Source organism: Macrotis lagotis, chromosome 5, assembly GCF_037893015.1.
Source record: "Macrotis lagotis isolate mMagLag1 chromosome 5, bilby.v1.9.chrom.fasta, whole genome shotgun sequence".
Lineage (NCBI taxonomy): Eukaryota > Metazoa > Chordata > Mammalia > Peramelemorphia > Peramelidae > Macrotis > Macrotis lagotis.
In genome coordinates this window covers 8,195,617-8,219,780 of record NC_133662.1, presented here as the reverse complement: position 1 = coordinate 8,219,780, position 24,164 = coordinate 8,195,617, and the positions used below count along the sequence as shown (strand labels likewise).

General features: G+C 45.4%; 3 protein-coding genes across 7 annotated transcripts in view; all 3 read right to left on the bottom strand.

Annotated features, from left to right (window-relative positions):
• The window catches only part of TNXB (tenascin XB), a 70,792-nt gene extending 66,107 nt beyond the window's left edge, over window positions 1-4,685 (bottom strand). For 2 of the 3 annotated variants that reach the window (XM_074236647.1, XM_074236648.1), the window contains exons 1-2: window positions 4,487-4,685; window positions 56-465 (exon numbers count right to left, since the gene is read on the bottom strand). In XM_074236647.1, the coding sequence (XP_074092748.1) occupies window positions 56-458 (403 nt within the window). In that variant the 5' untranslated portion in view covers window positions 459-465; window positions 4,487-4,685. The remainder of the gene's footprint in view (window positions 1-55; window positions 466-4,486) is intronic. The other variant, XM_074236649.1, reaches the window with a different exon arrangement.
• A 5,398-nt stretch (window positions 4,686-10,083) lies between these two features.
• Window positions 10,084-19,726, bottom strand: ATF6B (activating transcription factor 6 beta). 2 transcript variants are annotated; one of them, XM_074236626.1, is made up of 18 exons: window positions 19,630-19,726; window positions 19,128-19,207; window positions 18,839-18,917; window positions 18,431-18,522; window positions 18,150-18,285; window positions 16,324-16,409; window positions 16,021-16,156; window positions 15,808-15,939; window positions 15,531-15,682; window positions 14,539-14,724; window positions 14,351-14,442; window positions 13,177-13,353; window positions 12,576-12,683; window positions 12,115-12,202; window positions 11,750-11,820; window positions 11,509-11,620; window positions 11,142-11,226; window positions 10,084-10,746 (listed from the first exon to the last, which is right to left on the bottom strand). In XM_074236626.1, the coding sequence occupies exons 1-18, from the start codon at window positions 19,712-19,714 to the stop codon at window positions 10,517-10,519; spliced, it is 2,127 nt and encodes a 708-aa protein (XP_074092727.1). In that variant the 5' UTR covers window positions 19,715-19,726; the 3' UTR covers window positions 10,084-10,516. The 2 variants fall into 2 exon arrangements, with proteins under 2 accessions (XP_074092727.1, XP_074092728.1); XM_074236627.1 differs by having other exon boundaries at window positions 11,786-11,820.
• Window positions 19,727-19,848: 122 nt separating this feature from the next.
• FKBPL (FKBP prolyl isomerase like) lies at window positions 19,849-24,131 on the bottom strand. Of its 2 annotated transcripts, none has more exons than XM_074236638.1 (2): window positions 24,043-24,131; window positions 19,849-23,713 (listed from the first exon to the last, which is right to left on the bottom strand). In XM_074236638.1, exon 2 carries the CDS (start codon window positions 23,647-23,649, stop codon window positions 22,633-22,635), a length of 1,017 nt encoding a protein of 338 aa, XP_074092739.1. In that variant the 5' UTR covers window positions 23,650-23,713; window positions 24,043-24,131; the 3' UTR covers window positions 19,849-22,632. The 2 variants fall into 2 exon arrangements, with proteins under 2 accessions (XP_074092739.1, XP_074092740.1); XM_074236639.1 differs by lacking the exon at window positions 24,043-24,131 and adding an exon at window positions 23,815-24,036.
• Between the last annotated feature and the right edge of the window lie 33 nt (window positions 24,132-24,164).

Genomic DNA, 24,164 nt, shown 5'->3' with positions numbered 1-24,164 from the left:
GTCCCTCCTCTCATTGGCATGCTATCATCTCTTGACAACCACTGGGGCCACTTACCTGTTCCAGCCTGGGCAGCACTGGGGCAGCATCCCCCATGGCACTGTTCTTTAAGGCTCTTCACCAGCTCTTCTAGAGCTTCAAGCTTCATTCTTAAGGCTTGTACTTCAGAGGCAGGGGCAGGAGGTTCAGCACCTGGGGGGCAGCCACAGTTGCCTGAAGAAGGCAGGTTGATTCTGTGGGTGAATACCACCTGCTTTTCACCTCCTTCCACTGTATGTTCATAGAGCTTAGGGGTTGATCCTCCACCTCCAGGCCCTGCTGTCCGTCCGCCTTGACGGGGAGGGAGACGTGAGGCTGAGGCTGTCCCATTGGAACGTGGAGGGAAGGGCCCAGCCCCTGCCACCCCCAGCAGCACCAAGAGGGCAAGGCTGGGGACCAAGGAGTCTCTGGTGGATATCATTCAGGGGCTATGGAGAAAGAAGGCAAGTTATTAGGGTGGCTTTGCAAAAGAACTAAAATGGACTTGATTACCACCTTTCCCCATCAGAAGCAAGCAAACAAACAAACCAAACACCTGAGCCAAATGAATAAAATTTAGCCTATACAAAGGCTAAATATACTGAGTGGCCAGGCAAATGACAAATCTACAAAGTTGGTTTGGAGTGAGTTACAACCAGAATCAGAATTAGGAACAAACCAACATCAGCATTAGGGACATGGCCAGGGCTAGGGCTAGGTAGAGTCAAAAACAAAGTAAGCTAAGGATAGAGGAAGGAATAAGATTGGTGCTTAACATAGCACCCAGAGTAGGTGCTTAATAAGTGATTATTTCCTTCCCTTTTTTCCAGGGCCAGAGTCACTGTTTTATGTAGAAAGGTGGGGAAGGACACTTAGGATGATTAGGGCCATGATCAATGTCGAAGTCCAGGTTAAGGATAAGAAAGGAGATATAAAACCTGGGTTTATTAAAGAGCCAGGGTGAATGATGAAAGTAAGGTCAGGAAAATGTCAAGGTTAAAAAGGGAGCTAAGATTATACTCTCAGGGTCAACATACTGGTTAGGACCTCGGACAGGGCAAGACAAGGGTAGGTAGAGAAGCAGAGTTAACTAGAGTTAGGAAGGAGGACAAGATCAGGTTTGGGTTGGGGCACAGCTTGGGGTGGAACAAATAAGAAGCTAGGGGCCAGAGTGAATGCTATAAAGCTGGTTAGAGTTAGAGTTAAAAATAAAATCAGACCAGGATTAGAGGACTGGGGAGAAATGAATAAGACAAGACTAGAAATAAAACTTTAACATAATGGGTCAAGAAGCTAAGCAAATATAAGATCAATATTGATGACCAGGAATAAGATGGGACTGGGAAAAGGACAGAAAGCAGGTGTGAGGCCAAGGAAGAGGAATAATAGGGCTATTATTTCTCACTAAGGATGGGAGAAAGGGAGGGAGCTTGCTAAGGGGCTGAAAACAAGAATACTCTATGGGGGAAAAGGAACTAAGAGTAATGTCAAAATCCAAGGTAAATGGGGGTCAGAGGAAGAAACAGGACCAGATTCAGAACCAGACTTTTTTCCTCTAGCTTGACCTAAAGAAAAGTTGGGGAGCAATGGAGAAAGGTCATACAGAGATAAAAGTCAGAGTACCTTGTGACCTCAGATACAAGCAATTGAAGGGAGAGGAGGACTAGAGAGAGTAGTTTAAGGGAGGAAAGGTCTGAGATAACATGTAAGCAGCAGCAAAGGATCATTTACATTTTCTAACAGTTCTGTAAGAGAAAGTGAATGTGGTACCCAGGCTTGCACACAAGATCTCCCTTGAGGTTGACAACAGAAATAGGAAGGCAGAGAGAGTCTCCTCATCACTTTCTCTAAAGAGAGGTATCCAAGAAAGAAAATTTAGAATTCAAAAATATTACTTTCCTCTAGTGATTTCAAAAACATGGTCAAACAGCTACTAAAGTATAATATGGTGCTAAGCAATAGAAGAGATTATTTTAGCAAAAACGAATCCCAGGCCCCCTGGAGCCCTTCCTCCTAGACCTATAGGAGGAGGTGGATCCAGACATACAGAATCATGGAACTTTAAAGGGTACTAAAGTTGTTGGTGATGACAGCCAATGAGGCTGTCAAATATTTGAATGCTTTCAATACTTAAAACCAGGTATTATGTTTCCCCTGAGTCTTCTTTTCCCCTAGGTTAAATATCCTCAGTTCTTTCAATTAATCCTCACTGTATGAACTCAGGATCCAGAGGAGAACAACCAAAAGGCTTTGAGTTGACAGAATTGAGAAGATTTAACATAGATCTTCAGGGCAAAGTACAGTAGGACAGTACAGTCTAAGACTGAATTAACATTTGTGTCTTAGTATCTAACCCTTTGACCACTTCTTCTGTTCCTTCTTCCAAGTACCCTACCCCAAGATCAAAAAGAGAATTTCCTCTTCAACCTAGTCTGGTGCTGTCTTTCCACATATTCAAAAAGGCCTTTGGGATTTGGCACATACTCTCGATCTCAATTGATTCTATTGACAAATGACTTCACTGGAAGGAGAGGCAATATTAAAGAGGGGGGGGCTTAAAAATAATGTTATTGACCTTGTGGGATCCTATTGCCAAAACTTTGAGTGTTGGAGAGCAATTCCCCCTCACTCCCTACCTGCTTACCAGAGATCCAGAATAATCCCAAATTATTGGGAGAGTCTTGTCCTCTTTCAATACTTGGGTAGAACTCAAATTAGGAATATTCCCAGAACACGAATTAGAAGTATTTCTGCATCACTCATTTCGACCCTTCCTTGTGTAAATTTTTTCTCTTTGCCTCCTTTCCTTTGTTGAAGGGGTCCAACAAAAGAATTCCATCTACCCAAGCAGTGACATAACCTTCCTGGTATTTACAGTTTGTGGCCAATTCTGACACTTTGCTCATCAGGGACAACAAGCTCCCAAGAGGGGGTGAAGAGAACCTCAAATCAGGGCCATTTCTAATCCAAATCCACAAAAAATTCTCTCTCTCTCTCTCTCTCTCTCTCTCTCTCTCTCTCTCTCTCTCTCCCCATTTAGGACTAGGAAAGACAATCTGGTTTCCAATAGCAGAAGCAAGATAAGGCAAGAAATTCATGAGAACTAGAATGCTATCCCAGAATAACCAGTGCTTCTGTTGGGGATCAAGTCAGGAGTTAGAGTGAGGTTTATTGGAGAAGAAAGCTGGGGGATCAAGACTTCCAGAAGAGAAATGGGGTGATAAAAGGAAGATTCTCAATGGAAGCAGAATCTGAGAATAGCAAGTGAATGAAATTACCTAGACTAGGTTCTTGATTTACCAAAGAAAATGGGACCAGAAGTGGGAAGGGAAGGGCAATGAAGGGAAATCAGGCCTGGGGAAGCTAGGGTGAGGCTAAAGGATCCGGGAAGCAAGGGGTGGAGTCAAGAGAGGAAGGGGGGTTGCGGAGTGCTGGACACTTTGGTCAAAGCAGCTGCAGCATTTCCGAGTTGCTTCCCAGTTCCTCTTGGTTCCACTTCCAGCTGTTTTCTAGCCATTAAATTCTTTCCAGGCAAGATAAGGGGGCCCGCCCGCCCCACCCAGAGTTGGCCATGGGGGGAGGGGGGAGGGAAGGGATGGAGGGAGGGAGTTGGTGAGGGAGTGAGGCAGAGCAAGGAAAGGAGAGCCTGAGACAGCCAGGAACTGGGGAGAAGTCTGGAAGGGGATGAAGGGAAGACGAGGATCCCCTTCACCCCGAGGGCATCTCATTCAAATTTGGTCCCAGCCGCACTAAAGCGTGAGTTTGGAGTTCTGGATCAAGAGCAAGATTTTAGCATCCCCTCTTACCCAGTTTCCACTCTTTTCCCAAAGAACCCGGGGATCCAGCCTGCTCCCCCTCCTCCTTCCCTGGCTCTTTCCCAACTCAGCTTTCCCATAAGAAATCGGACCTTCTCCCCCTACCCTGTTCCCAACTTCCAAAGACTCAATTCTTTCATCTCTCCCCAAACTCAGTAGCCTCAGGTACCACCAGTTAGTTACCTGCTTAGAACTCAGGCATCCACCCTCTCCATCCCTCAGCTCTTGCTACTTCGAATAATCCAGCTATCCAGGTAATCCAACCTCTGGCTCATCACTACTTCCAATTTTACTAGTCTCAGGGAGCCCTCAATCTTTAATTCCCTCCTTACCTCCCATACTCCCACTTCTCTCCCAGAATCCAGATCCGTGTTCTCTCCTCTGATTTCTTCTCAGTTCCCAAGTATTATTCTTCCTCCATCCCGCCCCCCCCCCTAGATTTTCCCTGTCCTCCAGAAGCCCACGCTTCTATCAAGAATCCCAGTATCCTATTCATTACTTTTTGCCTCTATTCCCCAACTTCTAACCGAAAGTGATTGTTCCAAGAGATTCTCTTAAATAACTAGTCTTGGTACAATGATAAAGGGAGCATCTCAATTCTCCTTTCTTTTTCCTTCCCCAGTAGCACCTCTAAGGAAAGAAGTCCCTCCCTTACCTGGGGGAGCAGGGAGGGTGACTTGAGGCTGGTTTTTGGAGCCTTTGCACCTGCCCTGCTCTCCGTCCTGAAGAAGGCTGAAGTAAGAGCAGCAGGAGTTTAGGGTTCCTCTACAAATACGTCACTCTTCCCCTGGAGGAGAGGCTCCCTAATCTGCGTCCGTCTGTCTCGGCAGCGACAGAAAGAAGGAGGGAGCCTGGCAACAAGAAAGGGGAGGAGAAGAGGATGAATAGCATTAGGTCAGGGAAGGGAAAAGAGATAGGGCAGGTCTTCCCTTCCCCTTTCTCCGTATCCCCTCCCTCAGCTGGTCTCTCCCTTGCCTCTTCTTTTTTGTCTCCCCTCTCCTCTGGCGAACCCCTTTATTTTTCACCCTCCACATTGTGATCCTCCATGAGTGCTTCCCCTCTCCTCAGTCTTTCCTGGTCCCAAATTTATTCTCCAATACTTATATTGTCAGACTATTTTTTTCACTCTTCCTCTTCCCACTGTCATTCAATTCAATTACACAAACATGTATTATTATTCCCCACTTTTCTCAATCTCAGTGTCTCACTTTCCATCCTCTACTCCTTTCTTTTTTTTTTTTTGGCAACGTCTATATTGTCCTTTCTTTCCAAATGGAGACTTGTCATCACATTCCATTTTTATCTTTTCTTTTTCTTCCTTATAGTCTTTCCTTCCTTGTTTCCCCTTTCTTTCCCTTTCACCCTAACTTCTCTCCACTCACTTCTTACTTCAAATGTACCTTTCTCCTTCACTTTTCTTCTCATTCATCACTTTTTTTTTTTTTAGGTTTTTGCTAGGCAATGGGGTTAAGTGGCTTGCCCAAGGCCACACAGCTAGGTAATTATTAAGTGTCTGAGACTGGATTTGAACCCAGGTACTCCTGACTCCAGGGCCGGTGCTTTATCCACTGCGCCACTAGCCGCCCCTCATTCATCATTCTATACCTGTTCAAGATTTGCTCAATTTGGCAAATTACTCCCCTAAATACATACATAAACATAAACACATATTTCCCCCATACAATAATTCCATTCCCATATATCTCTATATTTTTATCTTTCTTCCTTGAGATCCCTCTTTTCCTTCCTCTGTCCCTACTCCTCTCACTTATGATGCCCATTTTTTTCTAAGCTGTCTTCCCCCTTTGCCTATCCTTTTCCAACTCTTATATTGAAACCTATGCTACTTTACTTTTCTTTCTTCTAGGGAAATGGCAGCTGGTACATATGCATGGAGTAAGTTGTTGGTCAAAAGTCTAGCCCTAGGAAAGAAGCTGAAATTAAGGAATGGCAGAAGGACTAGGTCTTGAAAGTTTAGAGATGGAGCCAAAAACTTAGGGGCAAATAGGAGCAGCATGAATTACGGAGGGAGAATGGATAACAATGAGCTTGGGGGACACAATACCTAGGTACCTGAGGAAAATAATAAAAGCTAGCACATATATATATATATATATATATATACATATATATGCTATAAGGTTTGCAAATGATTTACAGATGTTGATTCATATCATTCTCATAACCCTGAGATGTAGGTGTCATCACCATTTTACAGTGGGGGAAATCAAGACACAGAAAGGTTAAATCCAGGGTCACACAGTTAGTAAAACTTTGAAACAAGATTTGAACTCGGGTCTTCTGATTTCAGGTCCCAACAAAGGAATTGTGGGGAAAGTCAAGGGGCTAGGGAAAGAACATCTTAGGAAAATTTTAGGAAAACTGGTAATGAGAAATCTGTCAGGAGTCAGAACTTGTCTCTCCAGACCATGTGGTTTTTCTCTGGCACAATTTTCCTAGTTGCTCAAAGCTAGTTCTAGATGATGCCCTGAGGTTTCTATAGCTTCAAAGGGAGTATCAGGGGTTGAATGGAGCTCTTTTTTCATCAGACTGGAGTGGGATGGGGATCTGGCCCCATGTCCTGCCATTTTCTCCAACTCGGTAAATATCACACAGTACTTGACACATGTGAATATCAGTTTGTGCTTAACAAGAGTTCATTTCAATGAGTGTGCAGTTTCTATGTTCATGTTTCTGGTGCACGTGTAGCTGGGTGTAGGGCCTGACCACATGGTCAAATCACACATACAAACGTGTTTGACCTCGTGTTCCTGTCAAAACATTCATGAGTACCTCTACATATGTGGCTGTCGTCCCGTACCCAGCTTCCCATATACAAGGACATGTGCATATGCCAGTCCTCTCGTGGGTGTCCCCGTGTGGATGCCTTACTGTTTGGGTGTGGATGTATGTGGATCATTTTTTCCTGGCTAAGATAGGAAGGACGAAGTCAGTCTTTTGGCCAGCCCCAGCCCCAGCTTCTTCTCTCCTGCCTGGCTTGAGTTATCAGAGCCGGGGGGGGGGGGGGGGGGGGCAGGGGGCAAGGTGACAGCAGTCAAGAAGGTGGATTGAGGATTGGAAGTAATATAGAGTAAAGACCAGGCCAGGAATACCATAATCTTGTCGGACAGGAGTAGGAATAAGGAGGAAAGTGATAGAAGCAATTGATGTGAGATTTGAATATACTATTAGAAAACAGCAGCCAAGACATGAAATCAAAGATATTAGAGATTAGGAAAGGATTCAGGAGGACATCATAAATTTGGAGGAAGGGAGGTTTTTATTGGGGGAGAGAAATTAAAGATGGAGAGGTAAGGAAAGAATGACTGAGTTACTAATGAAGAGCAGGGTTTGGGATAGGAAAGGAGTGGCAGGCTGGAGAGCAAGAGGCAGTGCCTCTAAAGTTGAATGCTGGGTATTTCCAGAGAAGAGTGGTCTAGTGGAATCTAGGCAGTGAAGCTTCCTAGTTGGTCTCCATAGTAACTGGAAATTGAGGGTATAGCTGAGAAATTTCATTTTTACAAAGGATCTCAGGAATACTCTACAGTAACCTCAATGAAATGGTCATCTAGTCTTTGCTTGCAAAGAGAATCCACTATTTCCTGAGAGTCCATTCCACTTTTGGACAGCTGTGATTGTGTTAAGAAGTCTTTCCTTAATATCAAGTTCAAATCCTCTCTGAGTTGCATGTCTTTGGGGATCTTGATCTGAGACTCCACTTCTGGGATCCCATTACTACTTATTTGTTCCCTCTCCCAGGCTTCTGCCCTGACCGTGAGAGGAGCAAGAGAATCTGAAGAGGGAAAAACAGCAATGAGGAAAGAGATGTTAGGAAAAAAGCACACAGGGACAGAAGGAAAAGAAGAGAGGAATAAGTACAATAGGAAGAATGAAGAGGGAAAAGGTCAAAAGGGAAAAAGTCCTCCAAAAGGAAGAGATGACATAAGATCTCCCAGAGGATGGCTGTTAAGAGATAAAAGGGCCAAAATTGAAAGTGAAAGACTTAAGGACTGAGATGAGCCTGATTAACAATGAGAGAAATTTAAAATGAGCATAAATAGAATGATTTCTTTTCTGACTCATCCTAGAAAGGGGCCTGGCTAGGGGTAGGGAATCTGACCCTTATTTCACATTTTAAATAAGCAGTTGAAGATACTTAGTAAGATAAATTAAAAGAACTGCAAGGAATAGAAAAAGAAAAATTAACAGAAGAAAGGGGAACAAAGTTAAAAGGTTGGAAAAGAGAAGAAAGTGACAAGGAGAGGGAATTTTGGACCCTTAGTATTCCCTTAATCTGGAAATGGGTGTAGGGGAGAATCTAAATTTCGTGACAAATAAGAGTCATACAATTGTTTTCTTCTTTGCTGTGAGGAGGGTGAGCACTCATATTTACCAGAGGACCAGGGTCGCTGTGGCAACCACACATCTGGGCCCCGGAATCCAGATGTGGTGTATCCAGAAGCCATAGCAGAGCGATGAGACAACATTGAGCGCCTTAGTCCTGGGCCCCCACAGCTGGGAGGGGGACAGAAGACTGGAGTGGGAAAGGGTGGGTTGGGGAGTGGGAGGGAGTAAAAGTGAAGGAAAAGAACAGGAGAGAGGACCAAGAAATGGCCAGGATGAAAAAGGATTCACTGAAGAAAAAAAATTTAAGGGGCAAAAGGGGGAAAGGCAGAGAAAGGAAAATCAGTAGGAAGAGCAGAAGAAACAGATATGAAAGGAATAGAGGGAGAAAAAGAAACAATAGTAAGGAAAACGTAGGATGGAAGGGAGAAGGAAAACAGAATATCAAGAAAAAGCAGGAAAGGTGTGAATTTATAAAGTGATCAGGGACTAAAAAAAAAAGAAAAAGGCAGGACTGAAAAGAGAAACAAGCACCAAAACAGGCAATAACTGTGGGGTGAGGGAACCAAACCAAGGAGAGGATTGGATGGAATGAGGGAAAGGAGATGAGGGTATGTGCATTACTCTTTCACCCAGACTGAGAGGGAAAGACTTGGTAGGGTCCCACCCCAGAAAGTGATGGGAATGGGAGAAAAATTAATAAAGATGTTTTGTGTTCTCATAGGTTACCATTAATACTCTCCATACTTTCATTCACCCCCAAACTGCCCCTCTCCTTCCCTCACAGAGTTTTTTTTCCCTAAAAGACCCCAACCCTGACTACTCCTTTCTAGGGTCATCACCAGTCTGTGGTACTAATGTCTGGGCGAGAGAACAGGAAGAAAGACAATTGGTTGAGGAAAGAATGAAGGCTCTAAAGGGGGGGGGGGGGGAATAAAAGGAGAAAGGGAAAATAAATGGAAAAGGGAAAGGAATATTAAGGGAGAAAGTATTTGGAAGGAAAAGGGCAAGGGGACTATGGGAAAAGGGGTGAGAAGCCAATGAGGCCTTTCTGAGGGAAAAGAGGTCTAGTTCCTGGGAGCCCCTGTTCCAGGTTGCCATGGTTACCCAATCTGTTTTCACCCCAAACATGTATTTTTTTGGGGGGGGGGGGTGATGCAGAGGCAGGGACTGGTTGGACAAGTGAGGTCCTGTCCCTCCCCTGTAGACCTGGGCTCCAGTCCCAGGGTGGCCCATGTCCAGTCCTATGGGCTTCCAGCCCAGCCCAGCCCAGCCTACAGGCTCTTTCTGACCTAGGATAATTCAGCAGGGTCATGTCCCAAGGGTGGTTCATAAGAATAAATGTGTTAAGACCCTCTCCCCCATTCAATCAAACTTCTCCTTTCTCCCCCCTCAAATCAGAAGTGACAATGAATTTTGTACCATCCATTTCAGGTCCCCTCCCCCCTTCCAAATCTTCCAGAGTTGAAGTACAAGCCTACCCCACCCTATTCCAAATCTTTCTCACTATTTTATTGTGGCCCCTCCTTCCCAGGCATAGATCCTTTTTTATTTGTCTAAATGCCTGGTGACTGTGAGAAGTTAGTGGAATAGGGTAGGCAGGACTTGTCACAGTGTCGGGGCCCAATGATTGCTGGTCCCAAGGGGTGGGCATGTGCCTATTCTATCCTATTTATACAAAAAGTCCAGGGCTGTTTATCCATCAGTTAGTTCTGAGGACACCCTTTCTTCCTTTTCCTAACACCCAGTGACAGAGCTAGACAGAAGGGGGTAGGTGATGACATTAGGTCTGTGATGATACACCCACCCCACCCCAGACCCAGCTGTCTTTTTGTTTTCTCTCTGGTTTGACACATCTCTTGGAGCACTGAGTACACTTTTCTCCAAAGTCTGAATGAAAACCCAAGAAGGAAAGCACTATATCTCCATTCCCTCTCAGCCATTTATTCAATATAAAAAAACACAACACACAAACTTCAATCACCTCCCAATTATTCCCTCTCTCCCTTTTCCCCTCAATAAGCTCCCCACAAAACGTAAAAAAACTTGGTCCCACCTGGGGACTAGCTTCCCACCTACCCCTTACCCTCTAATATTAGAGAAATAACAGAATAAGGGGTATGTGCAGGAGCCCTCAAAAAAATGGAGCTTACCCATCTCTCCCTCCAAAAAACAAGCAGAGACTGGGGATCAGGGAAGAGCAGAGTCTTCTGTACAAAAGGTAGAGGGAATAGTCCCGCCCCCAAATAAGTGCCTTATTCATGCCAAACCCTGGATTAGACAAAGAGAGGACACACACCCCACTACATTCTCAGTTTAAAGTCAGTGCAAGTCAGAGTTGTTAGGGATGACTGAGGTAGAAGGGATGATGAGGAGCTTGCCTAGAAGAGCTGGGTGCTGGAGGAGGCAAGGGGTTGCTTGAAGCATTGCCAGGAGGAGGAGGGGGCTGCTTTCGAAGGGAAGGGGGCACTGTGGAGCTCTTGATGTGGATGACTCTGGTGTCCATGACCTCACATTCGATCTGCATCATCACCTCATAGTCCCCTGTATTGCCCCGGCCTGATAGGGTCTCTGTGAGAGGAGAAAGGAGGAAAAGTTAGGCAGGCAGTGAGCAGAATGAGAATTATGAAAGAAACAGACAAGAGTGAGAAAGAAGGAAAAAAGCAGGTAACAAGACACACACATATATGGATCAAGAAAAGGAACATAGCAAGAAAAGGTACATATATTGAACCATGAAGGTTAATATGAGGAAGAAAAGAAGAGAAAAAAGAGGTGAGTGATGCCTCTCATACACTCAGACTCAGGTTCCTCCTGTTCCCCAAAGTCATCCCAAATATTTCTTGTTTTTCTCTTAGAATCTCTTGTCTGCTCAATACATCTATTGCCCATTTCCTCCCTCAAACTTGTCTGCTTCCCAGGCCCTCTGATTTTGAAGTCTATTCCCACCCTGTTCTCTGAATTACCATTGGGAGTCATGGCTGGCATCACCAAAGACATCTTTGGGCGCGAAGTCTTGTTGTGGCTGATTGCTGGGAGCAACAAGTGATCCTAGAGGACCATAATCATTCACAGCTATTTATTAAACATCCACTATGTGTAGAGCAAATGAAAAAGAAATAGGCCAGGGGTAGTGTCTTATCTGTCCCTTCCTTCCCTCCCTGCCCTAGGCCCAGGGGTCCTATCCGACCAGTGGAGGGAATGTGAAAGACTGCATGTGATGATGCAGAAAGAGAGTGAGACCACAAGCACCCTGCCTTCAGTACTCTTAACCCTGGGTCTGCTCCCTCCTCCACTTGTGAATTCTGACTACAACAGGGCTGAGAGACTCACCCTTCTGAAGGAGACGACATAGAATGTGTCTTCCCGGCGGTCAATGGCATCTAGGAACTCTGGCTGTGGACGCCTGGGATGGTGATACAGCTGCAGCTGGCTCACAGAATCCCTAGTGAGGGTGGAGAGAGTACTGGGAATGACAGAAGGACATTCCAGAACAATATTCAAATTCCATCCAAGAGCATGGAAAGGTCTTCCCTTAAGTGGAAAGGGCAGGCACACAGCAGGCCCCACTCACTTTTCAGGAGGACCAGAGGGCCGAGGAGGGACTGACCAGGCTGAAGGTGGTTTCTTCCATTGGTGAGACTTCTGCAAAAAAAAAGAATCTCAGCAAACAGGGATTGGTGGAGACAGCCACAACCCTAAAGGACTCCTGGAATCTATTATCTCCCTGCCCACACTCAAGAGTCTCTCCAAATTCCTAGGACTTCTCATACTAAATTTGATATTCCTAATCACCTAGAGTTCCCTCACCATTCAAACACTACTCCCACCTCTCCTGTTCCTTTTCTGTACTCTCAGGATTCCTAGGCTCTCTTCACTTGATTTTCTAAACTACTGCTATTCAGGCTACTAAAATCTTCAGTGACCATCATCTCCTACCTGTTTTTCTCTGACCTTCCGGGGCTGAGGATTCCTTTTTCTTCCACTCTGGTGTCGCTGGACCCAGCCACTAAGTTCATCTGCAAGCCTTAGAGGAATTAATCAGGAAACAAATTGAACACCATCCCCTGGCTCTCCCTTGGAATATAAGTTCTTGAGAGATTATCCCAGTCCAATGTGCTACTTCCTCATCATTCCCCCCACTAAAAATAAAAAAAAAAATCGACACAAGCACACATACCCACCCCTGCCCACAAAATTAATGCTACAAGTACAGAAGTCTAGAACCAAGGTTCAACTTTTGAAAAGGTCAATGAAGAATTTTGGTCTGGGATGAGAATGGGCATATGATTTCTCAGTATAGGAGAGTGTATCTTCAGTCTAAGCCAGGGGGAAAAAGAAAGGGATGAAGAAAACACCGACAAGAGGGTCTCTGCCCTACCATAAAGAATCCCCCTTACCGAAGAGACTCAGTTCGGTTGAAGTGACGACAGTCGGAGGAAAGGAAGAACTGGTCTAAGTCTCTCAGCAACAGCTCCTTGGCTCCCTTGGGAAAGGTTGTTAGGTTTCTGGAGTAGAGTAGGGAAAGGGATACACAGTTAGAACCTGCCACAATCTTGTTCTTCAACAAGAGAAATGGGGGGTTCAGAGGCTTTGAGGATCAGAAGGAAAGAGGCAGAAGGAGATGATTAATACTCAAGAAGATTTGAGTAGCTACGGGTAAAACAGTTTTAATCCTCACTCAGTGAATGAGGCTTCAATCAATCAACAAAGACAAAGTATCTAGATATGCTATTGTGCTAGACAAAAATAAAAGTCCTTGCCTTCAAAGAGCTCACATTCACTTGGAAGTGATAATGTACCTATATAGGAATATATGAAATAAATACAAGGCAGATTTTCAGGTCCTAAAGGGAGAGGGAAAGGAGGGTCAGAAAAAGTCATAAAGAAGATGGTACTTAAAACAAGTGGGGGGGGGGGGAAGTAGGGATTGAAGATGTGGAGGTGAGGAAGGAGTGTATTCTAGGCATGCAAGTGAGGAGTGTCTTGCTCTCATCCTACTTGAAATGTGGTTGGCCAGGGGACTTGGGCTGTGATTCCTTGTGACCCAGTGGTGTTCCCTGGGTGTCCTCCCCAGGAATTACTCCTTGCTCTGAGAATTCCAAGAGGTGCCTCTGGGGCCAAGACTCTTCCCTGCCCACATGAGATGAGGCTGGAACTGGAGGAGATTCATTGATGCTAGAGAAGATGAGAAAGTAATAATGATGATGATGATGATACATATTTTTACAACACCTGAATATTAACCAAGTGCTTTCCCTACAGTAAGTCTGTGGAGTAAGGAGTCTAAGTATTGTTACCTATATCTGATATGTGACAAAACTGAGACAAAACTGAAGTCAAATGAATTAGCCATAATCACAAAATGAAGAAGTGATAGTTCACATTAGAATTCAAGCCTCCTAGGTCCAAATTTGGTATGGGGGGGGTATTTAGGAAAAGAATCCAATATCCTACTGACCTCTAAATCCCTCCTTTTCTATATTTATCCCAGACTAGAGAAGATCTGAGAGCCATGATGACCTATATCATTAAATTTGGAAGGGACAGAAGATGGACTCATCATTAGAATGGACAACTATGTCTGGTACTCCTATTTATTTAACTATTAATTTAATGAAACATTCATTAAGCACTTATTTTATGTCAGGCACTATGTTATATGCTAAGGATGACAAGACAAAAAGGAAAATAATCCCTGTAGTCCTCAAAGAGTTTACATGTTACTATGGGAAAATTTATCTAAAACATAATATAAAGTAGTTGTTTCAGCAATAAGAAGAAACAACTGACCTGGGCATGAGAAGGGATAAAGGAGGGGTGACTAGAAAGATGTGAAGGTGGGAGATAAAGCATGACATATGCAATCAGAAAGTAAATTCATTTGATTGAAGGAGGGAGAGGCTGGGCAGATAAAGGGAAATAGGGGAATGGGAAAGGTCAGTGGAACCCTAGCTGTGGGGCTTTGAATGTTAAACTGAGGAGTTTGTGTGCTATTTTAGAGGCAAAATGGAGCCCTTGGAGCTTCCTGAGTATGTGAAAAGTGAAAGGGCAAGCAAAAGAAGCTTCCAACAGGATGGACTCTGCCCTAAGGCAAGGGAAATGGGTAGCCTCAGTCCTAATTCACCTTGCTTAAGTGTGGGGAACACATAGTGAAGGGGAAATAGGCCTTTACCTGACAGGTCCAAAGTTGAAGGCAATGAAGAGGAGAAAGACCATGACACAGATGATCTTCCTGTTTCCAGATCCAAATTTTAGTTCACTGTTCTAGAAGGGCAGATAAATAAAGGAAGCAAAGTAAGTCAACCCGAGGCTCCTTCCTTTCTGTTGCCAGGCTCCCTTGGGCCCCCCCTAGGCCCTCACCTCTGCCAACAGGCCCTCCAGTCTTCGTCGAAGAGCAGCATTCTCACGGCGGAGCTGCTGGTTATCTGCAAGGACCACTTGGAGCCGAGCCTCCAGTCCTTGGAGATATTCCTTCTTCTTCCGCCGAGACTGACAGGCTGACTCCCGGTTCTTGATCATCCGTTGTTGACGCTTCAGCAACTTTGCCTGAATGTGTATATTGAGGGTAGAAAAGGCAAGGGATACTCTGTTCTCAGAGACTTCCAGCCCTGCGACCAAGTTCAAGAAAGCAGACCCTCCCAGGACCTCTGACTGACAAGTTTCTTGACTTCTCTGCCCTGATAACCAGAGGGTAGCTTCTTTTTCCCCTCCTGACTTCTCTGGGGAAAGAGTTATTCCCATAACTTCCCTTTGTTCTGATACAGTGGATAGAGTGCTGGGCCTGGAGTCAGGAAGACTCATCTTTCTGAATTCATACATGGTATCCGGGAAAATCACTTAACCCTGTTTGCCTCATTTTCCTTTCCTCATCTGTAAAATGAGCTGGAGAAGGAAATGGCATACTACGCCATACTACTAAGCCTCAAAAGGGGACACAAAAAGTTGATCATGACTGAAAACAATTGAACAATAACTACCAGTAAGAAACATTCTCACTGTACTTCTAGCTTTTTTCTCACTATGATTAGCCAAGGGAATTTTCCTTCTGTACTCCCTCCTCAAAGTACAAAGTTCAATCCTGCTGTGTAGTGGAAGGTCTTTTTTTTTTTGGCCTCTCTCCTTCCTCAGAATCATTGCCCATATGCCCTCTATTCTCTGATAGCCCTGTTTCCCCCCAACTTTTAATCCCTAGGCCAGGACTCCCTTCTTTCTGGCCCTAATCTCCAGCTGCCCTCCTATTATCTCCTCCTATCTGTTCCCTTACCTGTATCTCATCTCCAACTTTTTCAACTCCTTTTTATTATGATAGGTTCCTCCCTAATCTGCCATTCTCCCTTCTCCCTAATACTTACATCCACCTCTGGAGGGCATGGAGTCCCAGGCATAGGAGCTGGAACAATGTTTTTCCTCTCCAACCGAGGGGTGGAAGGAGCTGGGCCCTCCCCCATGGAGGGCTGTACTTGAACAGGGCCCTGGAAAAGGACTACGGAAGGCCCAGATGGAACTGAGTGGAGAGAAGGAATATACAGAGTATTGTTAGGTAGGCAGTCTGTACTTTATTCTAACATTCCTAGTTCAGGAGTTCAAGAAATCATTTCTGGATTCAGCCTTGACTCCCTTCTTCCATACCTGGTGGGGGCTGACCTAGGGGCTGCAATAGGACTGTGGTGCTGGGAGGTGAATTTCGGGTGGGCAGTGGAATATTTGTCACCATAAGAGGTTTTGGTTGTAGTGGTGGCTTCCGGTGGAGTGGGGTCTTTCCTGGGGAAGGGACAAAAAGAAGAGTTATTAGGAAGGCAGGTCCTTTAAACTGGGAAACTCAGAAAGTAGGATGGACATTACCTGAGGAACCATCAGGGGATGGACGCACATTAATCTGAACTGATCCAAATGGGGAAGTCAGGACATCCCCTAGAAGGCAAAGTTGAGGGGCTGGTGACTCTGTTTTAACTCCTAGCACCTCCTCTTCTACAAGATGCTGTGGAGAAAAGAGAGAAGAGTTGTAAAAGGAAGTCAAAGGAGTATGAGAGAGAGGAATGATTAGGAGGTATTCTGATTAGGGGAAAAACCTTCTTACGCCCAGGGTGAGGGAGGAAACTAAGGGGGTAATAAACTGGTTAGGGAAAAGTAAGAGGTGAGACTTACCTTACTGGGGGATTCTGTGGAGAGCAATGAGGCCTCTGAGCTAAGAGAGGAAGAAGGGGAGATAGGTTCTGTCTTGGTCTGTATATCTGCAAAGCGGGAAAAAAGATGTTTGGGGAGAGGGGTGGCATGGCTGGACCTACTCTTTAGGAGGATTACTTTGGTTGCTATGTGTAGAATGGCCTGGAGCGGGCTGAGACCTGCAATCATTTCAACAGTCAACGTATGAGGGGATGAGAACCTTTACTAAAATAGAAAAAAAAAGGGCACATATATTGTGGAAATAGAAAAGATAAGATTATTTTGCTTTCCTATTTTCCTATTACTGTTACTCTAATTCAGGTCCTCATCATCTTTAATCCAGTAATACTGTAATTACCTAATTGGTCTTCCTACCTTTAGCCTCTTGTCCTCCCCCCACCCTCAACTCTTGGAATAAAATCCACTCAAGACTCCACCACTACTGCCATAATCTTCCTCAAATATGGTTTTTTTCAGATTCTTCTCTGATTAAAATCTTTACTGTTTTCCATTACCTACAGGATAAAGTAATAACAATAACAGTTTGTACTTACATAGTACTCTATAGATAGAAATCTAATATTTTCACATTCCTTATCTTATCCTATCAGTCTAGGCCCTTCATAATTCAGTTCAATTCACCAAATTTTAAGACCACAACCTACTTACTCAACTTTATCTTCTGCTACTTACTAATCCAAACACTATATTCCAGGTCAGATTAATGCCTCATGGTTCAAAGAACAGACTGTATCCATCGAAACCTCTGCTCCTTAAATGATAATCCTTTTTCCAAATAAACACTTTTCCTCTCCACCTGCTTCAAATTCTCCCTGTTTTGTAGGATATAGACTAAATTCTACCTACTCCAATGACATTTTCCCTTAGCACTTGCAATAAGGGGACTTCCTTCCTAATCCCTATAACTGGAATCTAGCATTTAATCATAAAATCTATGAGGGGTTACTTCAGTGTATTTTCTTTCTTGTCTATCCTAATTATCCTGCCACTACTTAGGTCATCACTGTACCTCCTTTCTATTAGCTTCTACATTTTTTTTTAGGTTGTTTTTTTTCCCCCAAGGCAAATGGGGTTAAGTGGCTTGCCCAAGGCCACACAGCTAGGTAATTATTAAGTGTCTGAGTCTGGATTTGAACTCAGGTACTCCTGACTCCAGGGCCGGTGCTCTATTCACTATGCCACCTAGCCGCTCCCCTACATTGTTTTTTGCCTAGATATCAATGTTACACCATGCCACACTTCCACCACTTTCCAGATCCCCTTTTTGTTTTATCTTTCCCCACCAGAATATAAGCTCCTATAGAATCCTATAGGATCACTGTGATCCTATGTCTTACTTACTTATCCCCAGCATCTAGCAAATATTCTGGCACTTAGGAAACACTTAATAAATGGTTCTATTTTGACTTTTCCTTAAGGGAGAGCAGGGAGGGACATCTTGCATTTATCCAGTGTATGGTACATACTGAGTCCTTCATGAATACTTTTGAACAATCAATGCATATCACTCAAGAACTCATGCCAAACAGTACACAAATAGAACCAATAAAGGTTGAAGGAATGCAAGATGAAGATTCATTACCTGGCTGAATGTTTGAAATAAGGATTGGGGAAGAACAGGGATAGAACATCTACATCTCTCTGGTCTTGTTTTCTCAGACATAGCCCTAACTCTTAATCTCCCCTCCCTGATGATCTTTTTTCCCAGTTGTCTGTCATTCCTACTTCTTCCTTGCCATCACACAATGGGACCTGGTGGAGGGGGGGAGAGAAAAACCAATGACTACCTGAGAGGTCATTTGGGGTGAGGCCCACACTAATCTGGACAGCTTCAAATGAAGGTTTCAAAACATTCTCCAGGAGGCAGTGTGGAGGGCTAGGAGATTCTATTTTCACACCAAGTACTTCTTCCCCCAGAGAAGCCTGCAGGAAATGGATGGAAAGACAGAGTAAATTGGATGGAAAAAGAGGTAGGAAAGAAGACTTTCATGCTAAGGATGAATAGTTCACAAATAACATTGAATGAAACTGTTTGCCATCCAGAGGAGAAGAAAAATGAAACTCTCACCTGGCCAAGTGGCTCCGTGGAGAGAAGTGATGACTCAGAGCTGAGAGAAGAGGAGGAGCAAGGGGAAGAAGGTTCTGACTTCACCTGTAGTTCTGGAAGTGAGGGGTGTGTGAAAGGGTTGTGAGTAGGATAGAAAAGTCTAAAAGGAGAGCTAAAAGTCTTTGGGATGCTGGAAAAGGAGAGGGGAGGTGGAGCCTTTAGAGGAAAGCCTCAGGGCAACAGAGGTTATCTGAAGAAATGGAGGAAAATATAAGGGCTTCTGGACAATAGGTTGGGGCAAGATATGTCTGGGAAAGAAATGGGAATGGAAGTAGCTGGAAAGCTGACTCAGAAATTTGGGAAGGGGTGGAACACGGTTAATTTAACAGGATAAGGATAAGGGAGGATGAGGCACAAGGTATCCTTCACCTGGGAAGATGGGCAGTGGGTCCCATGGGGGCTCAGGGGAGGTGATGTCCATGCCCATGTCCAGGGAGCTGCTATCAAACTGTGTGAGAGATGACAGAAAGAGACATGAGAAAGGGAGAATTCCAAGCAAGGTGGGAGCTGCCCCAGGACGAGTGATGGGATCTGTGTGATCCTGGGCAAGTCACTTCCCCTCCCTTGGCCTCAGTAACCCCTATACAAAAGAAGGAGGCTGGACCAGATCCCCAAGGTCCCCTTCCCGTTTGTGACATTTTGTGGTTCTCCAATTTACCGGGACATCTTGCTCCAAACATCTGAAGAGCTGAGCTTGCTCTTCAGTCACTTCATCGAGGCAATTATAGAGAGTTCGGTCTGCAAGGGTGGATGTGACAGCCGTTACCCCCATCTAGCCTCAGTGGTATCCCCCAGTCACACCCCCTCCCCATTCCCGCCATGGTAGAATCCAGGAGGATCCCCCCATAAAAAATAGGGCAATCCGCGACTCCCTGGTCCCCAGCCCCTTCCCCGCCGAGAGAGGAGGGAAGGGATTCCTCAGCCGTCATGTGGAAGGAGCACAGGAGCACAGTTTTGGGGCGCCCCCGACGGGGACCCCCCAAGGAGGACAATCCTCTGGGGGGAAAATGGACCCTCCCGTCCCCGCCCTTGGAAAATTCAGCCCCGAACGCCCCACCCAGGTTTCCCCAGACTGGAGGTTCCTCGGCGCCGCTGCTCACCCTAGTCCCGTCCCCTCCTCAAGACACCCCCTCCCCCTCCCAAGCCCCTTCCCCGCGGACCCCAGTCCTCGGCGCTCAGAAGGTTGTCGGCGAAGAAACGAGCCGGGTCGGCGATGTCGCTGAGCAGTAGCAGCTCCGCCGCCATCTTCCCCCCACCCACCCCCAACCCGGAGCCGGGTTGGAGCCCCGCCCCCTCCGCAAGAGAGACCAATCAGAACGCCATTGGGCGCCTTTCCGCCCCGGAAGCCGATCTGACCAATACGGTTTTGCAATGATTAATAGACGAACCAATAGTAGGAAGGTTCTGCGTCTCGGAGGTAATAAGAATCATACGAGATTTAAAAAATGATGAGGAAGGGAAAGCTAACTGGCACATCTGCCATGTGCGGCATCCCTCAGGTCTAAGAATCTCCCTGAAGCAAATATTTTGAATGACAGCTGGGGAATTGTGATCGTCGTTCCCCCAAATCCCGTGGAAGATGGAGGAAACCGCGAGGGATTTGGGGGTGCTCTATCTTGACTAGAGGGTGTGACACGTGCCTTCGGCGAGCCGAGCCTGCTGAGGGTGTAGTTTTCTGCAGTCAGAGGCTGTTTGCTTCCTCCGACATATATGTAAAGCACTTTGGTTCTTCTTCCTCGTTCTCCCCCATCTGTTTTCTTTCTCTTTTCTTGTTGTTCTTGTTCTTTTCGTCTTCTTCGGTAAAATTCAGATTTAGAATCGAATGAGAATCCCCAAGCTTAGGGTCAGCAATATGGGAAGTCCACCCTCCGAGTCCTGGCATCCTTCAAATCTCGATGAAAGTCCCACCTTGGGGCAGCTGGGGGGCGCAAGTACATAGAACACTAGCCCTAGAGTCCAGAGGACCCGGGTTCAAGGACTTTCTGACACTCGGCACATTCTAGTGGTGTGATTCTGGGCAAGTCACCGAACCCTGATTCTCTGGCAGCCAGGGCCATCTCAGTCGTCCCGATCCACATCTGGTCACTGGATGCAGATGACTTTAGAGGAGAAAGTGAGCCTGAACCTAGCAGCCCCTCACTCAAATCCAATTCATGTGCTTGTCATAGTATCACCTCCCTGATGTCATGGTCTTCCAGAGTGAAGGACAAAACCAAAAGCCCTCCTTTTGCAAGAAGCTTTCTTGAGTGTCTCTCTTTGAGATTATTTCTAATTCACCCTGCTTGTACGTGGTTGTTTGCATATCTCTGCATGAGAATGTAAGCTTCTTGAGGACAGGAACTGTCTTTGCTTTTATGTTCCGGCTTATTGAAATGCCTGGCACATGGTAAATGCTTGTTGACTGACCTAATCTTCCCAATCCTCAGTTTGGTTGAACAGTGGCCTCTGAGGTGCCTTCTCTTAACTTTATGATGTTTCCCAAAGCTGCTTTTGGACAGCTCCGATTTTGAAAATGTTTACTTATGTTGAACTAAAAATCTATCTCTCAATAACAATTGCTCCTTAATTCTGCTCCCTGTAACTAATTTTTGTTCATGACTGCTCTTCAGATACTATAAGATGGCTTTAACATCCTCTCAATCTCCCCTAAGTATTCTTATCCCCACATTGCTTCTTCTCTATGTATTACTGACCCCACCTCTATGACTCTGGACTTTCTCCCCACCTCTACTCACTTAAGGCTTTCTTTCACCCCTAGCCAGTCTGATCGTGACCCTGCTTGAATTGCTAGTCATGATCCAGTAAATTCTACAAATACTTATTAGAGGCCTAATATGTGCAAGGACAAGTTTATCATCTAAAATCTTCAAAATGAACTCAATACAAAGAGAAAATGGAGAGATGCATATTGAGTGTTAAAAAGGCCAGAGCTTATAACAAATTAAGAACTTCAAAGAACTGGAATAGAGGATGTCACCAGATAAATATGTAAGCAAAAATATGTAGACTGATCATGTGGCCAGAGCAAGGGATAATATATATATGGAAAGTCTGAATACTCTACTGGCATCTCACATTAAGAAAAATCAAATAAGACCCCAAACCATTCTGTAGGACCTTTGTGGTAAACAAAGGAAAACATGAAAAAAAAAATGGTTCAGAATGGGCAGATGTGGATGGCTATGATCTATATCACTGGGGGAAGGGGTAGGGAGAGAATTTCAATGAGAAAAGATTCTTTTGAAATTGTAAAAGGTTCTGTGGATACACTGACAACAAAATAAAATACATAAGCCACTTTCTGGAAGCTTTTCTGCCTAAAAAGTAATCTGAGGGAGGAAGGTCTAAGAAAATGAGAATCTGGATAGGCTTTGTGTCAGACATGGATGGCACCTAAGATGGATCCTTACAGTTAGTTATTCTAAGAGTTATAAAGAGGGTGCAAATTTCAGTTATAAGAATCCAATATCCTGTGTAAAGGGACAGAGGCAAGAGAAGACATGTTTTAGTTCACAAACCAGTTAACATCACTTTTGTTGAAATATGGAGAGTAATATACAAATATAAAATAAGTCCAGAAATGTTAATCAAGCTAGATCCTCAGTTTTTAATACCGAGGTTGGGAGTTTGTATTTTCTCCTAGGGACTGCTATTAAAATGAAGATACTTTAAGGAAGACTATTGCATGGTCAGACCTGTGTTGTTCTAGAATAGGGAACTTGAGAAAAATATGATGATCAAGGGAAAGTAAAGGATTGCAGTAGAGCAGGGAGAATTCAGGTGAGATCAGATATCAAATTTTCAATAAATTCAATCTCAATATTGAATATGTGGCTAGGATTAGACAAGACAGAAGAAAAGAACTCAGGGTTAAAGGAGTGGCAAATAAGGCGTGACAAAGATTCAAGTAGAAAGAACTCATCAATCACAGACTCAAGATCGAGAAGGGAGGAAAAAATGAGAACAAAACACAAAATAAAGAGAAAGAATGGATGTTGAAGGGGACAAATAGTAATTCTCTAGGCCAGTAAATAGGATAATGGACTATGAAGTGAAACCCAACAAGTCTTTTCTCTTCTAAATCTATATATCTCCAAAACCTTCTCCCTAACAGCACAGACTACAAAACACATCATTTCTGTTCTCTAAGTTCTGAATTTTAATTAGCCAAACATTTTTCGAAGACCCCGGGCCAGTCCTGCATCCTGTTCTCTCCCCCTTATCACTACCCTCCCCAACTCCTCTCTGGCAGCCCGGTTTCCTGGTTCCACTTCCAGCACCCTCCGTAGATCAGCAACAGCTCCATCCAGTTCCCCAAAGGCAGCCCGGGCCACTCCCCTTCTGTACAGTGCCTTCACATGTCTTGGGTCATGTTCTAGTACTCGATCACAGCTCTGAGCTGCCAAGGTAGGCTGTCCTAACTGCAGCTGGCAGGCAGCTAGATTGGCATGAAGGACGATTCGGTCTGGAGGGCCAGGAGGTGGAAGGGTTAGCAGCAACCGCAGAGCTCGGCTATAACACCTAGCAGCTGCTTCAGGGTTCCCAGCTCTGAACAGTTCTGTGCCCCTAGCCCGCTCCTCTGAAGCTAGCTCTTCTTTCTCCTTGACTGACAACTCCCAAGAATCCTTGCCTAGGGTGAAGGAGGCCAGGGTGATCAAGGCAGGGGGCTCGGCTCTACCTGGGAGTAAGAGCTCTGCCTGTTCACCTGAACACATGGTTTCCAGGCATTTCTCCAATATCTCTCCCCAGGGACTGTCTCTCCATGACCCTGAGCCCACAGTTAGTTCTGTCCAGCCTTCAGGCAGACCCACTCCAGAGGGAAGCCCAGAGACTAGAACCTGGCACTGGGAGCCCCCCTTGGGTTTGTCCAAGCCCTGGCCCTGGACCATGATCCTCTTGGCAAAGCTCCCATCAGGGCAGTGCCAGAGGGTAGGAGCCTGCAGTGGCTCTGCAATCTCACTAGTGGGTCGGTAAGGTTCCAAAGGATCTCCTCTCATCCCAGCAGGGATCTGTGGATGTGAGTCTGCTACAGCAGGAAGGACTTCAGCATCCAGCCCCACGAGCCTATCTTCTCTGAGGCTGTCAAGTCCCTGATGAACTTCCCGTTGCTGAAGCGTGTCTTTCTCTCCTATCAGATTGCCCGAAGACAACTTCAGCGAGCCCTGGTTCATCCTCTCCATCTCGGGTGGGAATTCCAAGCTGAGAGACTGAGGGTATTCTTTAGGGGTTGTCTCGGATTTGCACCTAAAAAGAGAATCAGAAAATGAATTCATGAATGAATTCAAAATGCACTCTCGTTATGCCTCCTTCTGGGCCACGGGCATCTCTTCCTCACGCTCTCCGACCTGAGCTAGCTCCCGCTCCTCTGAAACAGCCAAGCTGCCACCTCCCGGCGCTGCCTCGGCCAGCCTGGAACGGCACCCCAGCATGAGCTCTGATCGCACGAGCCCACCCGCGCAACGGCGTGCCGGAAGCATCAAAAGTCGGAGGAGAAGAAACCAAGGCGATTCGGCCCGGGAGAGCGTCGGCGCACGCAACCTGAGCCTCCGCCAAGGGCTTCCCCTGGGTCTCACCTTTAGCAAGGATGGAGAGAACTGCGGAGAGCGCCAGCTCCCCTCCTCCTCCCCCGCTTGCTCCCTCAGTGGCCTCCTGGTAACCAATCTGGGACCGGCGAATCTGCGCGTAGTTACGTCAT

What these genes read in the sequence shown, in the direction of transcription:
- ATF6B (XM_074236626.1), bottom strand. Translation starts at nt 19,714, where the DNA reads ATGGCGGCGGAGCTGCTACTGCTCAGCGACATCGCCGACCCGGCTCGT. An exon ending in ATCCCCTGATGGTTCCTCAG is followed by an intron (nt 15,940 to 16,020) that starts GTAATGTCCATC and finishes TCCCTTCCCCAG; the next exon opens with GAAAGACCCCACTCCACCGG. An exon ending in CCTGGCCAACCACATTTCAA is followed by an intron (nt 12,684 to 13,176) that starts GTAGGATGAGAG and finishes ACTCTACTCCAG; the next exon opens with AAACCTAACAACCTTTCCCA.
- FKBPL (XM_074236638.1), bottom strand. Translation starts at nt 23,649, where the DNA reads ATGGAGAGGATGAACCAGGGCTCGCTGAAGTTGTCTTCGGGCAATCTG.